The 13,563-nt window shown below is 41.5% G+C and overlaps 1 protein-coding gene across 1 annotated transcript; it reads left to right on the top strand.

Annotated features, from left to right (window-relative positions):
* The first annotated feature begins 5,920 nt into the window (after positions 1 to 5,920).
* LOC123041977 (coiled-coil domain-containing protein 25) lies at positions 5,921 to 13,180 on the top strand. The gene is made up of 6 exons (XM_044464518.1): positions 5,921 to 6,270; positions 9,977 to 10,104; positions 10,216 to 10,319; positions 11,841 to 11,928; positions 12,441 to 12,502; positions 12,763 to 13,180. The coding sequence occupies exons 1-6, from the start codon at positions 6,158 to 6,160 to the stop codon at positions 12,913 to 12,915; spliced, it is 648 nt and encodes a 215-aa protein (XP_044320453.1). The 5' UTR covers positions 5,921 to 6,157; the 3' UTR covers positions 12,916 to 13,180.
* The last annotated feature ends 383 nt before the right edge of the window (positions 13,181 to 13,563 follow it).

The following is a 13,563-nucleotide window of genomic DNA, read 5'->3' on the forward strand; positions in this document are numbered from 1 at the left end:
AAAAAGAGAAAGGTCCTATATATATAATGAGAGAAAAAGAGAGAAGGGACAATGCTACTATCCTTTGCCACACTTGTGCTTCAAAGTAGCACCATGATCTTCATGATAGAGAGTCTCTTGTTTTGTCACTTTCATATACTAGTGGAAATTTTCATTATAGAACTTGGCTTGTATATTCCAACAATGGGCCTCCTCAAGTGCCCTAGGTCTTCATGAGCAAGCAAGTTGGATGCACACCCACTTAGTTTCTTTTGTTGAGCTTTCATACATTTATAGCTCTAGTGCATCCGTTGCATGGCAATCCCTACTCTTTGCATTAACATCAATTGGTGGGCATCTCCATAGCCCATTGATTAGCCTCGTTGATGTGAGACCTCCTTTTTGTCTTCTCCACATAACCCCATCATCATATTCTATTCCACCCATAGTGCTATATCCATGGCTCGTGCTCATATATTGTGTGAAAGTTTATAGGTTTGAGATTACTAAAGTATGAAACAATTGCTTGGCTTGTCATCGGGGTTGTGCATGATGAGAGCATTCTTGTGTGACGAAAATGGAGCATGACCAAACTATATGATTTTGTAGGGATGAACTTTCTTTGGCCATGTTATTTTGAGAAGACATGATTGCTTAGTTAGTATGCTTGAAGTATTATTATTTTATGTCAATATTAAACTTTTGTCTTGAATCTTATGGATTGAATATTCTTGCTACAATAAAGAAGAATTACATGGATGAATATGTTAGGTAGCATTCCACATCAAAAATTCTGTTTTTATCATTTACCTACTCGAGGACGAGCAGCAATTAAGCTTGGGGATGCTGATACGTCTCCAACGTATCTATAATTTTTGATTGTTCCATGCTATTATATTATCAACCTTGGATGTTTATATGCATTTATATGCTATTTTATATGATTTTTGGGACTAACCTATTAACCCAGAGCCCAGTGCAGTTTCTGTTTTCCTTGTTTTAGAGTATCGCAGAAAAGGAAAATCAAATGGAGTCCAATTGACCTGAAACTTCACGGAACTTATTTCTGGAAGGAAAGCAACCCGGGAGACTTGGAGTCCATGTAAGAGAAGCAACAAGGAAGCCACGAGGTAGGGGGCACGCCCACCCCCTGGGCGCACCCTCCACCCTCGTGGGCCTCTCGTGGCCTCCCTGACGTACTTCTTTTGCCTATATATCTCCATATACCCTAAAATGATCGGAAAGCACAATAGATCGGGAGTTCCGCTGCCAGAAGCCTCCGTAGCCACCAAAAACCAATCTAGAGCCGTTCTGGCACCTTGCCGGAGTGGGAATCCCTCTCCGGTGGCCATCTTCATCATCTCGGTGCTTTCCATGACGAGGAGGGAGTAGTTCTCCCTCGGGGCTGAGGGTATGTACCAGTAGCTATGTGTTTGATCTCTCTCTCGTGTTCTTGAGGTGGTACGATCTTGATGTATCGCGAGCTTTGCTATTATAGTTGGATCTTATGATGTTTCTCCCCCTCTACTATCTTGTAATGGATTGAGTTTTCCCTTTGAAGTTATCTTATTGGATTGAGTCTTTAAAGATTTGAGAACACTTGATGTATGTCTTGCCGTGCGTATCTGTGGTGACAATGGGATATCACGTGATTCACTTGATGTATGTTTTGGTGATCAACTTGCGGGTTCCGCCCATGAACCTATGCATAGGGGTTGGCACACGTTTTCGTCGTGATTCTCCGGTAGAAACTTTGGGGCACTCTTTGAGATTCTATGTGTTGGTTGAATAGATGAATCTGAGATTGTGTGATGCATATCGTATAATCATACCCACAGATACTTGAGGTGACATTGGAGTATCTAGGTGACATTAGGGTTTTGATTGATTTGTGTCTTAAGGTGTTATTCTAGTACGAACTCCAGGGCTGTTTGTGACACTTATAGGAATAGCCCAACAGATTGATTGGAAAGAATAACTTTGAGGTGGTTTCGTACCCTACCATAATTTCTTCGTTCGGTCTCCGCTATTAGTGACTTTGGAGTGACTCTTTGTTGCATGTGGAGGGATAGTTATACGATCCAATTATGTTATTATTGTGGAGAGGACTTACAGTAGTGAAAGTATAAACCCTAGGCCTTGTTTCAATGCATTGCAATACCGTTTACGCTCACTTTTATCGTTAGTTACCTTGCTGTTTTTATATTTTCAGATTACAAATACCCATATCTACTATCCATATATCACTTGTATCGCCATTTCTTCGCCGAACTAGTGCACCTATACAATTTACCATTGTATTGAGTGTGTTGGGGACACAAGAGACTCTTTGTTATTTGGTTGCAGGGTTGCTTGAGAGAGACCATCTTCATTCTACGCCTCCTACAGATTGATAAACCTTAGGTCATCCACTTGAGGAAAATTTGTTATTGTCCTATAAACCTCTGCACTTGTAGGCCCAACAACATCTATAAGAAGAAGGTTGTGTAGTAGACATCAATTGTCTTCACCAAACTCACTGGTTCTATTTCCTCAACTCTTTCATTTCTTCATAACTGTGTTGAGTGCTTGTTCGTATCTGTGTTTGAAGATTTTGACTGAAGACTTTCTCAATTTTCTCAGTTTAATTTCTTCAGTCTGTTTGTCTTCATCCTATATTATTTTGTGTTTACGCTTTTTGTACTCTGTGCTTGTCTTCATTTCATCATGATGACTATGCTTGTGTTCTGTTATGTTTACTTATGAGTACTTATTCCGCCGCTAGTAGTTCTTCACTAAGGAATTTCCTCACCTGTAAATTCCTTAGTGAAAAAATCATAAAAATCGCCTATTCACCCCCCTCTAGTCGATATAACGCACTTTCAAAACAATAACGATCAGGTACAACAACATAGAATGAGGAAATGAAAGGGTTGATGAGAGAGAACCAGTTAGCTCGGTGAAGACAATGATTTGGTAGACCAGTTCCAACTGCTGTGACAGTTGTACGTTTGGTTGGAGCGGCTAGGTATTCAAACCTGATGACACGCAGTCCCGGACACACAGTCCTCACCATATTCTCCTTGAACTAAGGTCACATAGACCTCGTCCAATCACTCGCGGCAAGTCTTCAGGTGACTTCCAAACCTTCACAGACTTGGTCACTTGGCGATCCACAATTTCCTCTTAGATCCTCTAGACCATGACGCCTGACCGTCTGGAGGATGCACAGTCCTCAAAGGTAACAAGCGTCAGTTCCACACAGGAACAATCTCTTCAGTGATGCTCAATCACTTGGGTTCTTAAGTGTTTGGTTTGGGGTTTTGGGTTTTTCCTCACTTGATGATTTTCACTCAAAGTCCTCGGAGGATGGGATGCTCTCTATGACAAGTGTCAGTTTCTCGCGGAGCAGCCAACCAACTAGTGGTTCTAGGGGGCGGCTATTTATAGCCTAGGGAGCAGCCCGACATGATAAGACATAAATGCCCTTCAATGATATGACCATTAGGTGGGTAGATATTTTAGGATAGCTGGCGCATAGCACAACAACCGCCGGAAATTTGAGCTCTCAAATTCCTTAGGGCTATCATGTTCCTCACTTGTAGGCAATCCGCACTGGCGAATTCCTAACTCCTCAGTCAGAACAAATTCCTCAGAGGCCAGAAGAACTTCATCTCTATCACTGAAGAAATTGACCGACCTGTATGAGATTTCCAATGGCTTCACTCGAAGGGATTGGTAGGTGTAGGATTTTGAGTTGAGCATCACCTGGGAACTTTTTCGTAGTTTTACCTCGACCCCTTTAACAATACGGTGTTTCCTATGATTCAAGAAAGAGAAAATGAAACTTAAAAAACAAAAGTCTTCACGCTTCATATTCCTCGCATGAATATCAAGTCTTCACGGTCACACCAATTTCTTCACTTTCAAAGTCTTCAGAAAACCAAAGTCTTCAGTTGAAGACATTCATTTTTAAGGGTCGACTTTCTCTATAAATATCAAACTCCTCATAGACTTATAGACCTGTGTACACTCACAAACACATTAGTCCCTTAACCTATAAGTCTTCAATACTCTAAAATTACTAAGGGGCACTAGATGCACTTACAATTGCCGACCACCACCACAACCCCCTCCTCCTCGCCATCTCCCATGCCCCTTCCAAGTTATCCCGAGTTACATTCATGGTGATCTAGAAAAAATAAACAAAATTGATACTCCAAAAAAAATTCTTAAAGACCATTTTTTCAAAGCACAATAAGTATTATTTCTTCAAATGTTTTGGATGTAGGTTGAACAGTTGAACGCTTTTGTTTTTAAAACATATTCTTTTATCTATCTATACCTACTATTAAAGGAAGGTAATATTCTCGGTTTGGTTTAGTCTGCCACTTTGATTTTCGTGTGTCATTATTTACGTCAAATTTCGTCTACGTTCATTATCCTGCCTCCTTACTCGCCCAGTTTAAACCGATTGGAAACGATTCAAGCCAACGAGGCAGGAAGCCCATCTAGCGGTAGCAGGCCAATCTTTTTCTTTTCCGAGCTAACAGTAACAGCTTAGCCGGTCGTGATTGGAGACAACCAGTCCTTCTTTTCTAACGAGCTAGCGGTAGCGGCCCCAACCCTACCGATAGATTGAAGGCAGCCAATCCAGCACGCATACACACGTAATCAGTTTTAGCAAAATTCATTGTCTAAAGAGAATTAAATAATCCCATCATGCTTTCTTACATTGAATCGTGTCTGTTTATATAAGGCATTAACTTGCTAGGTACGAGTAATCAGCAAGCTGGTTTGAGAATCATTTACCAGATGATAAGGCATGGAGGCAGACTGCAATCAAATTTCTGGGCATCGGTTATGGCCAAATTTATCTGGATTCATGATAAGTGTGCATGTTGCACACAAAGAAATTAAGTCTGCATTCGGTCCGGTGGTGAACTAATTAAACTTGATTCAGGACATGCATGCATATGATGCACAAGAAGGAATTAACTCTGAATACCCCGGTACTGGGCTAATTAGGTGCTATGGGAATTATGAGATGCATAATTACAATATTGAAAGCAAGAATTGCACGTCATCATTAATTGAACATTGTGAGAGGGAGTTAAATCTGAATTCCAAGAAAAGACAAGAGATGAAATCTCCTGGATTTTAATGGAAGGAAAAATCATGCATATAGAGAGATTAAATATGGATTGGGCTAAGGGCACTTTGAACACATTATATATACTTATTTAGATTTAGATACTCCTTCTCTTTTCCCTCTAAAGCGTGTAGTAGCTTCTCAACGAACATTGTTCGAAAGCTGTTTCTCACCAAATTTAATTACACTTTAATAATTTTTTTTCGATGCAACGCACGGACATTTGTGCTAGTTTTGCCTCTATTTACCATTCACCCGGATACTTATGAGCTCTAGAGATGAAATAATATTCAAAGAAACCTATCGATTTTTTTGAGCATCAGTTCAGACACAAGCGCTCATATACACGCGCATACACTCACCTCTATGAACGCACACACGCACACTCTACCCCTATGAGCACCTCCGAAAGACGGAACCGTCATATCATCTTGAGATTTACGAAGACACCTTATGCGCCTCGTCGTTGATGGAAACGTCTCCTCCCATTGAATACACATAGCCGAAAATCCTAAAATAAATTCAGGAATAAATGCGAGCATTATGATTTGAACCCTGATGGGCTGAGAATATCATGGTCCCTCTAACCATCCAACCACAGATTGGTTCCAAACCTATCGATATTTATTACATTTAAGATGACCCACATACTTCGTCAAATAAAACAAAAGTACCTACATGTAATTCGTACTCCTACTTGCGAAGGGTCTACGAGTCGAAACCGTTTTTCTTCGGGTGCATAAACGCGAAAGTAAGAACAGACGAACACCACAGGGAGTCAAAAGCACAAATAAAACAAAATAAATAACCTTTTCAATCAAAAAAGTAAAACGAAATCTTCTACTCAGCTTCGTTTCCACGCGCAGGAAACCCTAGAAATCCCCCCACCCGATTCCTCTCGCCAGGATCCCCCAACCCTTCCTCGCCTCCGGAGGCCCGAGCCGTAGTTCCCGACCCCCCAGTCGCCCAATTTCGCCGCAGCCCGATCCCCGGAGTCCCGCTCCCTTCTTCTATCCATTTGGGCGGGCCGCCGGAAAGCGACTCGGGATGGTGTTCTACTTCAAGGCGCGGCCCGACGCCGGTGACTACACCATCTTCATGGGGCTCGACAAGCATGAGAACGAGGACCTCATCAAGTACGGCTTCCCCGAGGACATCTGGTAATCGCCCTTTCATTCTACCCAGACCTTTTCTTTTTCCTGTCATTATGTGCTATTTCTTTGTGCATCTTGAATCGATGCCGTAGTGACGGAAGAATGAAGAATTCATGGAGTACGGGACAAGGACATTTCTCTGGTTTTCAGAGTAGGTTTCTAGATGGGAGTTGGTTGTTTGTTCACGAAAGTTTGCTTATGGTTAGCAGCTGTTTCCTCATTGATGATACCAGATCAGGATATTGTCGTCTGTTTTGATGCTGCTTTCAGATGCATAGCTTGAGTGAGCAGTAGTCGATTTTTTTCAAAGGAGATATGCTTGATTTCTGTCAGAAATTATTGTTAGTTAACTGTGAAATGCTGTGCCAGTGAGTTTCGTATAATGGATTAATGGGTGTTCTTCATTGATGTCACCATGAACAATAATCACGGTGAGGTTAATATGTTGGAACTTAGAATCATAGTGCCATCTTTTTCACTGTGAATTGGGTTCACGGTTCATCACTTCATAAAAGGGTAGTTTGTTAGTTCGTTTCACGATCCAATTAAATTTGGTTCAAGATATAACAATATATATTAACATACGAGCAAAAATAATCCATGTCATCTTGCTCCCATCCCTGAGCATAAGCCCTTATGAGCTCACCACCTCTTATTCCATCCTCCCATCTCCTCACCCATAAATTAAAGACCCCACCACCAAATTTCTCCTCCGCAGCCTGCTGGTCCTGCTTTAAGCCTCCGCTTGTGCAACTAAACCTTTGCTCCTCCTCAACAATTATAGCTGTGGACATGGTCAAGACACAGACTGTGCTTTAGCGTTGTTTGGTTGCCCATGTATTGCGTGAGCAGGCTGGCAGGATGCAGTGAGACACCCTGTTTGGAATTTTGATGCCTGCTTATGTCCTTGGGTCTGTCCAGCATGATGTAAATGGTCCTGGCTCCAGGGAAACACATTTCATTGTGTTTCCCCTGGCTCGGTGCACGGGGCCGTCAGTGTTAGAGGTTAGCCCCTACTGGTTCAAGCCAATCTTATGCAGACACATACTCCCTATGTCATCAACAAAAGGAGCTTCCTGCCTCAGCATGTCTCATACACATAGGCCACCAAACACAGGCACCTCCATGGACTCAACGTCCGAGTCTGTCCTGGGAAATCTAGGTTGAGCACATCCTATATACTTAAGTAGTTGATTCCCACAACTTCTGTTTGTCACAAAATGCACACATGCCATCTCATCAACCCCACTACTTTTATTTCTCTTAACATCCATGTGAAATGCTACTTTTACTATTTCTCTCAACATGCACACATCCCACTTCATCAACCCCACTGCTTTTATTTCTCTCAACATGCATGATAAATACTACTCATATTGTATAAATATTTTTACAACTATATAATGATCAAATGCACTAAATCATATGTATTTGTAACTTAATTGTTATATTAAAATTTCAGACAATCAAATCTCATCAAAACAATATATTGCAACCACTTCTGGCAGCAACATGTGGGGTATCTCTAGTTGTTAATGTTATGGGTAACTAGTAGCTGCTTGGTCGGGTGCAGAGTAGCGAGTAATCGGTGCATCGGCTGATTAACTGATTTATCGGTCGATCATTGATCGGTGGGTTAAGTTAACTAATGGTAAACCAACACTTAGCATCCTACTTTCATACAACAGAGGAAAGGAGGAAACACGACCAGATTCCGCGGGGGGGGGAGGGGGGCGGCTTTGCGAGACGCTCAATGTGAGCAGGAAGAGTCAACGGTGTTCGAGGGGAGTGGAGGCAAAGCATGGCGACTTGGGGAGGCGGCCGAGACAATAGATGTGTAGATCATAGGCCCTTGGTTGGAGGCAAGGCACGCAGCTGGCAACGATTCCGACCAACGAGATGCTTCACTATTACTTGGTCTGACACCTGATTAAGCAGCTTGTCAGACCAATTAATTGCCTCAGCCAGTAGATACGTTGAATGGACCTATTTGTATCGGCCACCCTCCGAGTACGGATTAACTGGCGGATTAACTTATATGTCGGCCGATATTTTGAACAGTACCTGAGCGGCAATGCACGAATAACTCATTGGAGAGGAATGGTTTCCTGCCTTGAATATGGATCCCACAGACAATGCGGGCCGGGTGTGACTTGGCCACTCCTCCTCCTTGGCATCCGGGAAATCTTGTCCCTTTGTTTGTCCTAGGTTACACCTAAACTATGTCATGGTATCATACTTGTATTGCAATATGATGTTGTGATTCTAGTACAATTTTGACAAGTATCTGTGGGTTTTACTAAATTTTGCTAAAAGTTCCCAATACTCTGCTGATAGGTACTGAATTGAAAACGCTCGAATTGAAGCAGAATAACATCTCAATGTGAACCCCTTAAACTCTAAAATCAGTTCACTGCAATGGTTCTTCTCTGCTCTACTCCTCCAATTCCACAATCGTTGGCCACTCCTACTCTCTGCCTGACATGCTCCTGCCCCATCTGATGCAATCACCTCTAACCCAATAGATATCTGATTTATCAATAGATATACTTGTGTCTCCACATTCAGTATTAATAAGCTACTCTAATGAATCTACTGAGCAGCAAAGGTTCATACATAATTTACTTTCTGTGTTTTCAACTCTGATGCTTGCCCCGTACACATTATGAGAGAAATAAAATTTGTAACTATCAACCCAAAGCATACTTGAGTGCTTGCGGAATTTTATTTGATAATTCTTTTTTATGCATTTTCTGAGACTCCGCTCCATTGTTAGGCGCACAACCTTTCATATAGGTAGCATGGTAAGTAAGAATGTAAGATTAGCAATTTCTCGCATATATATAATAATGATGTTTTGAAGGGGTGCATGGGGGCTTTGGCTATTGCAGTAGGAATCAAGGAGAGGATGTCTTAAGCTTCACTCTAGCCTACGACATGATGGTAGCTAACACCCCCTTTAAAAGAGAGAAGCCCATCTAGTGTCTTTTAGTAGTGGTCAACACTCTAGCCTGATTGATTTCGTCCTCTTGAGAAGAGAAGACAGGTGTGCTTGCCTAGATTGTAAGGTGGTACCTGGAGATAGTGTTGCCCCTCAATCTAGGTGATAGAGTTGGTGCTGCACCGATTGAAGAAATTTGTCCAACATCGTCTGAGATGGTTTGGGCATATACAACGCAGGCCTCCAGAAGCGCCAGTGCATAGCAGACGGTTAAAGCATGTTAATAATGTCAAGAGAGGTCAGGGTAGACCAAACTTGACATAGGAGGAGTCCGTTAAGAGATATCTGAAGGACTGGAATATCACCAAAGAACTAGCCATGGACAGGGGTGCGTGTTAGTTAGCTAACAATGTGCCAAAACCATGAGTTGGTTTCGAGATTCCTATGGGTTTCAACTCTAGCCTACCCCAACTTGTTTGGGACTAGAAAGCTTTGTTGTAGTATGAATTGGTAATCTTCAGTTTGTACTGTGCTATTTGAAATACTAACCGCCTGACTGCAAACATAGTTAGTTTTTAGCTGTTTTTTGGAAATGATGGAATGTGATCAGCTGCATCTGTGTTTTTGTTCAGGGCACGTCAAGTGCCAAGCAACACAACTAAAATTTATTTAGATGCGATTTTTAAATGGGATACTCTTGTAAATTTCTTTCCAGTCATGTAGAATCGTTTTATCATGCTTTGAGCCTCGAACAACTTTTGTTGAACACAGGTTCCATGTAGATAAGATGTCCTCTGCTCATGTATATGTGAGACTGAATAAAGGTCAAACAATGGATGACATAAGTGAAGGTTTGCTGGAAGATTGTGCCCAGCTTGTTAAAGCGAACTCCATTCAAGGTTGGATAAATTAACTGAGGAGACTTTGTTATTTCACATGAATTTGTTGCTTTACCTTTGCTTGTTTTCATTTACCGACACACATCTAATTGTCTTGTTTATTCATTATAGGTAATAAGGTGAATAATGTTGATGTGGTTTATACACCATGGTACAATCTGAAGAAGACACCATCCATGGATGTGGGTCAAGTTGGCTTTCACAACTCTAAATTGGTGAGAAGTCATAATTTTCCCTAGGTCCTTGTTGTTATGACCGGCATATTAGGGGCTTAGCCCAGTGGGCTGTGGCCCAAGTTATCTTATCGTTATTAGGGGTTTAGCCCAATTATCTTATCGTTATTAGGGTTGTTTGCTTAGGAGTCAAGTAAACCTCTCTATATAAGGAGAGGAGATGTATCGATCTAATCAAGCAAGAAGCAATCAGTATTTGCTCGTCTTCCCTTAGGGAGACGGGAGACCTAACCCTAGCCGCCTCTTGCGCCGTCGCCGCCTCTTCTCCACCACGCAAGGACGGCGCCCAGCCGCCGGCCGCCGCGCCCTCGACCTCGTCTTCCTCCATCTTTCCCCTACAATCTCCGCCCTAGAACCAGCAGAACCCTAGCTCCTAACACTTGTTCACTATTTTTATGCTACACTCTTTGTATCTATCCATTCTCCTAATTTTTTATTTGACACGCGATGATTTGAATAAGTGAGTGACTGAGAACATTATTTACTTTCCCTATTAGAATTTGGAAGTTTGTGTGCCTTGTATAAATACATGAAATTTGACTAGTATGTAAGATCGCTAAGGCTATGTTTTGCAGCTCAGTATTCTTTCGGAGAATATACTGTGATTTTTTTAAAACCATGGTTTCAAATACTCTGATGCCCGTTTTTTGGCATGAACATGTATATTACCCTTTTTTTGCAGTATTTTTATAAAGAGGCCTCGGCCTCTTTTTTATAAACTGACTGCGAAAAACTGTGTTTTTTATAAACTGAAGTATTCATTTCCTAGGCATTGGAATACTTAGGTTTTCGATTACTATGGTTTTGGAAAACTTGTGCTGCCAAACAGGCCTAAGTATACGTCGGTCAGGGTTCCCTATTGAAAAACTATGTTTTCTTGATCTGTATGACAACCTTTGCATAATCCATGTTGTTGCCAGTTCCTAGTTGTTAGTGAGTTTCCAGTGCTTTAGGGTGGAACTGGCGCTAAGTAAATTCATTCCAGGGAATAGTTTATTTCATAAATATTGATGTTTTCATTCTATCTGAGATCTGACTATCCATTGATGAGATTTTTCTGTATTGTGGGCAATCGCTAGAATAAATTTAGTTATTTAAATGTGACTTCTTTCTGCAAGTCCTCAGTAAGTTCGTATCGTATGTGATCATTCAATCCTTCTCTGAACCACATTACGCTCTAAACAGTGTATTGATTTGTTGCCATTTCTTATTGCAACCTGCATAGGTTGTGTGTTTGGGCCCTATATACCTCTCCCATGGAACTTTATTTGAAATATACCATTTCAGTGCATTAGTTCTTGTTCAATTTTGTAATACTGAATCAGTACCAGTCATATTACCTTTAAAAGCTCACTAGCAATTTTCTTTTCTACCGGTGGATATTCTCTCTGTTAATGCACTTGGTTCTGTTGTTTACTCATGTTATTTTGTTAATTGGAAATATTTAAACCAAAGCGAATGAGTCATAGTAACTATGTCCCTAATTTACGGACATGTTTGCAGGTTCGGACTGTTCAAGTAGAAAAGCGAAGCAATGAGGTTGTCAATCGGTTGAACAAGACAAAGGTGGAGAGGACGCCTGACTTAAAGGGTACATGACTACTCTCTGGAATATATTTTCATGCTCATTTTAGTTACATATTTTAACACGCCTTTTGTTTTTGACTTAACGTATAATGTTTGTTTTGCACCTATAATTTTCGAGGATGCTCCAAGGGGAATGACGAACTGGTGTGCAATTTAGGCTAGACCAAGTCTTTTGCAAGTGCAGGCTAGACTGTTGTGAATTCTAAAGGTGGAACTTGCAACTAGATGGGTAGAAAAGAACGAAAATTTTAGGTGTTAGAACTTGAAAATGGGTTGAAGCACCGCACAAACATTTGCCAGTTTGCTTTGGGTTATTTGTTACTCCCCCCATAAAGAAATATAAGAGCGTTTAGATCACTAAAGTAGTGATCTAAGCACACTTATATTTCTTTACAGAGGGAGTAGTTCTTAAAACAGAAAGCATGATCAACCATATATCCCGTCATGTGTGTTTTTGCTAGTTGTGATCATTTGTTGTATAAAGTATTTGCAGCCTGATGATGTCTTCTGCTGCAGCTGAAAGAGAAGCTGTGAGTGCTGCCGAAAAGGCTGAAAGAAAGTTGCAGCTTAGAGACAAAGTAAGCTATCCATCATCCCATGTGCTGCATCTCATATGGTTCTTGAGCACTCCCTCTGTAAACTAATATCTCACTATATAGTGATCTAAACGATCTTAGTACTTGAGTATCAGGCTATTACAAGTTACTTGCCTTTAGTTTTTGTTTGCTGTAAGCACACGTGTACAGAAAACCAGTTGTCACGAAACTGTTGCCCTGTGCTGTGTTGTTAATCGGGCCCTGACCGGACAATGATGGAATAGCCTTTTATTTGGTTTCAGAAACGTAAAGAAGAGATGGAGAGGCTCGAGAAGGAGAAGCAGGCTGAAATAAGGAGTTACAAGGGCCTGATGGTCCAAGACAAGATGACTTCGAACAAGCAGGTCGCGTCTGGTAGCAAGACCCTTCAGGAACTAGAGGAGGACTTCATGTGAGGCAACAGTGTGACGAATTCGATCATCCTGCAAAAGCTCTCTTAAGAACTGATTCTGTCGAAGACAGGACAGGCATCGCCCAGCTTTCAAGACTCTTGACCTGATGATTCCAGGCGGAACCTTGACCTGTTACTGTTATGCTTCGTACTTTAATGGCATCTGTAGACCTGTTTGATGTGTTGAGACAACAGCTATGTGTGATCTAGCCGATACATGGATCGGTTAATCGTGAACCTGACATGGTAATAAAACTTATTTTCAATGATTTCTCTGCAACATTGGCTTGAATATTTTCATTCCTTAGCTGGAGCACGGTTTGGGAAGCCTTTAATTGACCTGTCACGGAAGTGAGGGCGAAGGTCTCTTTTTTGTTAGACATTAACGTGAATGAAGTGGCGCCAAGCTTCTGGCATTTTCTATGATAAGAGAGTGTCACAAAAGTTAAAAGGCAAGTTCTACATGACGGCGGTTTGACCCGTAATGTTGTATGGCGCGGAGTGTTGGCCGACTAAAAGGCGACATGTTCAACAGTTAGATGTGACGGAGATGCGTATGTTGAGATAGATGTGTGGTCACACGAGGAAGGATCGAGTCCGGAATGATGATTTACGAGATAAAGTTGGGGTAGCACCAATTAAGGAGAAGCTT

The sequence above is a fragment of the Triticum aestivum genome, chromosome 1A, assembly GCF_018294505.1.
Source record: "Triticum aestivum cultivar Chinese Spring chromosome 1A, IWGSC CS RefSeq v2.1, whole genome shotgun sequence".
Lineage (NCBI taxonomy): Eukaryota > Viridiplantae > Streptophyta > Magnoliopsida > Poales > Poaceae > Triticum > Triticum aestivum.

Excerpts from the sequence above, each read along its gene's own strand:
- LOC123041977 (XM_044464518.1), top strand. The coding sequence starts at position 6,158 with ATGGTGTTCTACTTCAAGGCGCGGCCCGACGCCGGTGACTACACCATC. Across the intron at positions 10,320-11,840 it reads GCTTTCACAACTCTAAATTG|GTTCGGACTGTTCAAGTAGA; the intron begins GTGAGAAGTCAT and ends ACATGTTTGCAG. Across the intron at positions 12,503-12,762 it reads AGTTGCAGCTTAGAGACAAA|AAACGTAAAGAAGAGATGGA; the intron begins GTAAGCTATCCA and ends ATTTGGTTTCAG.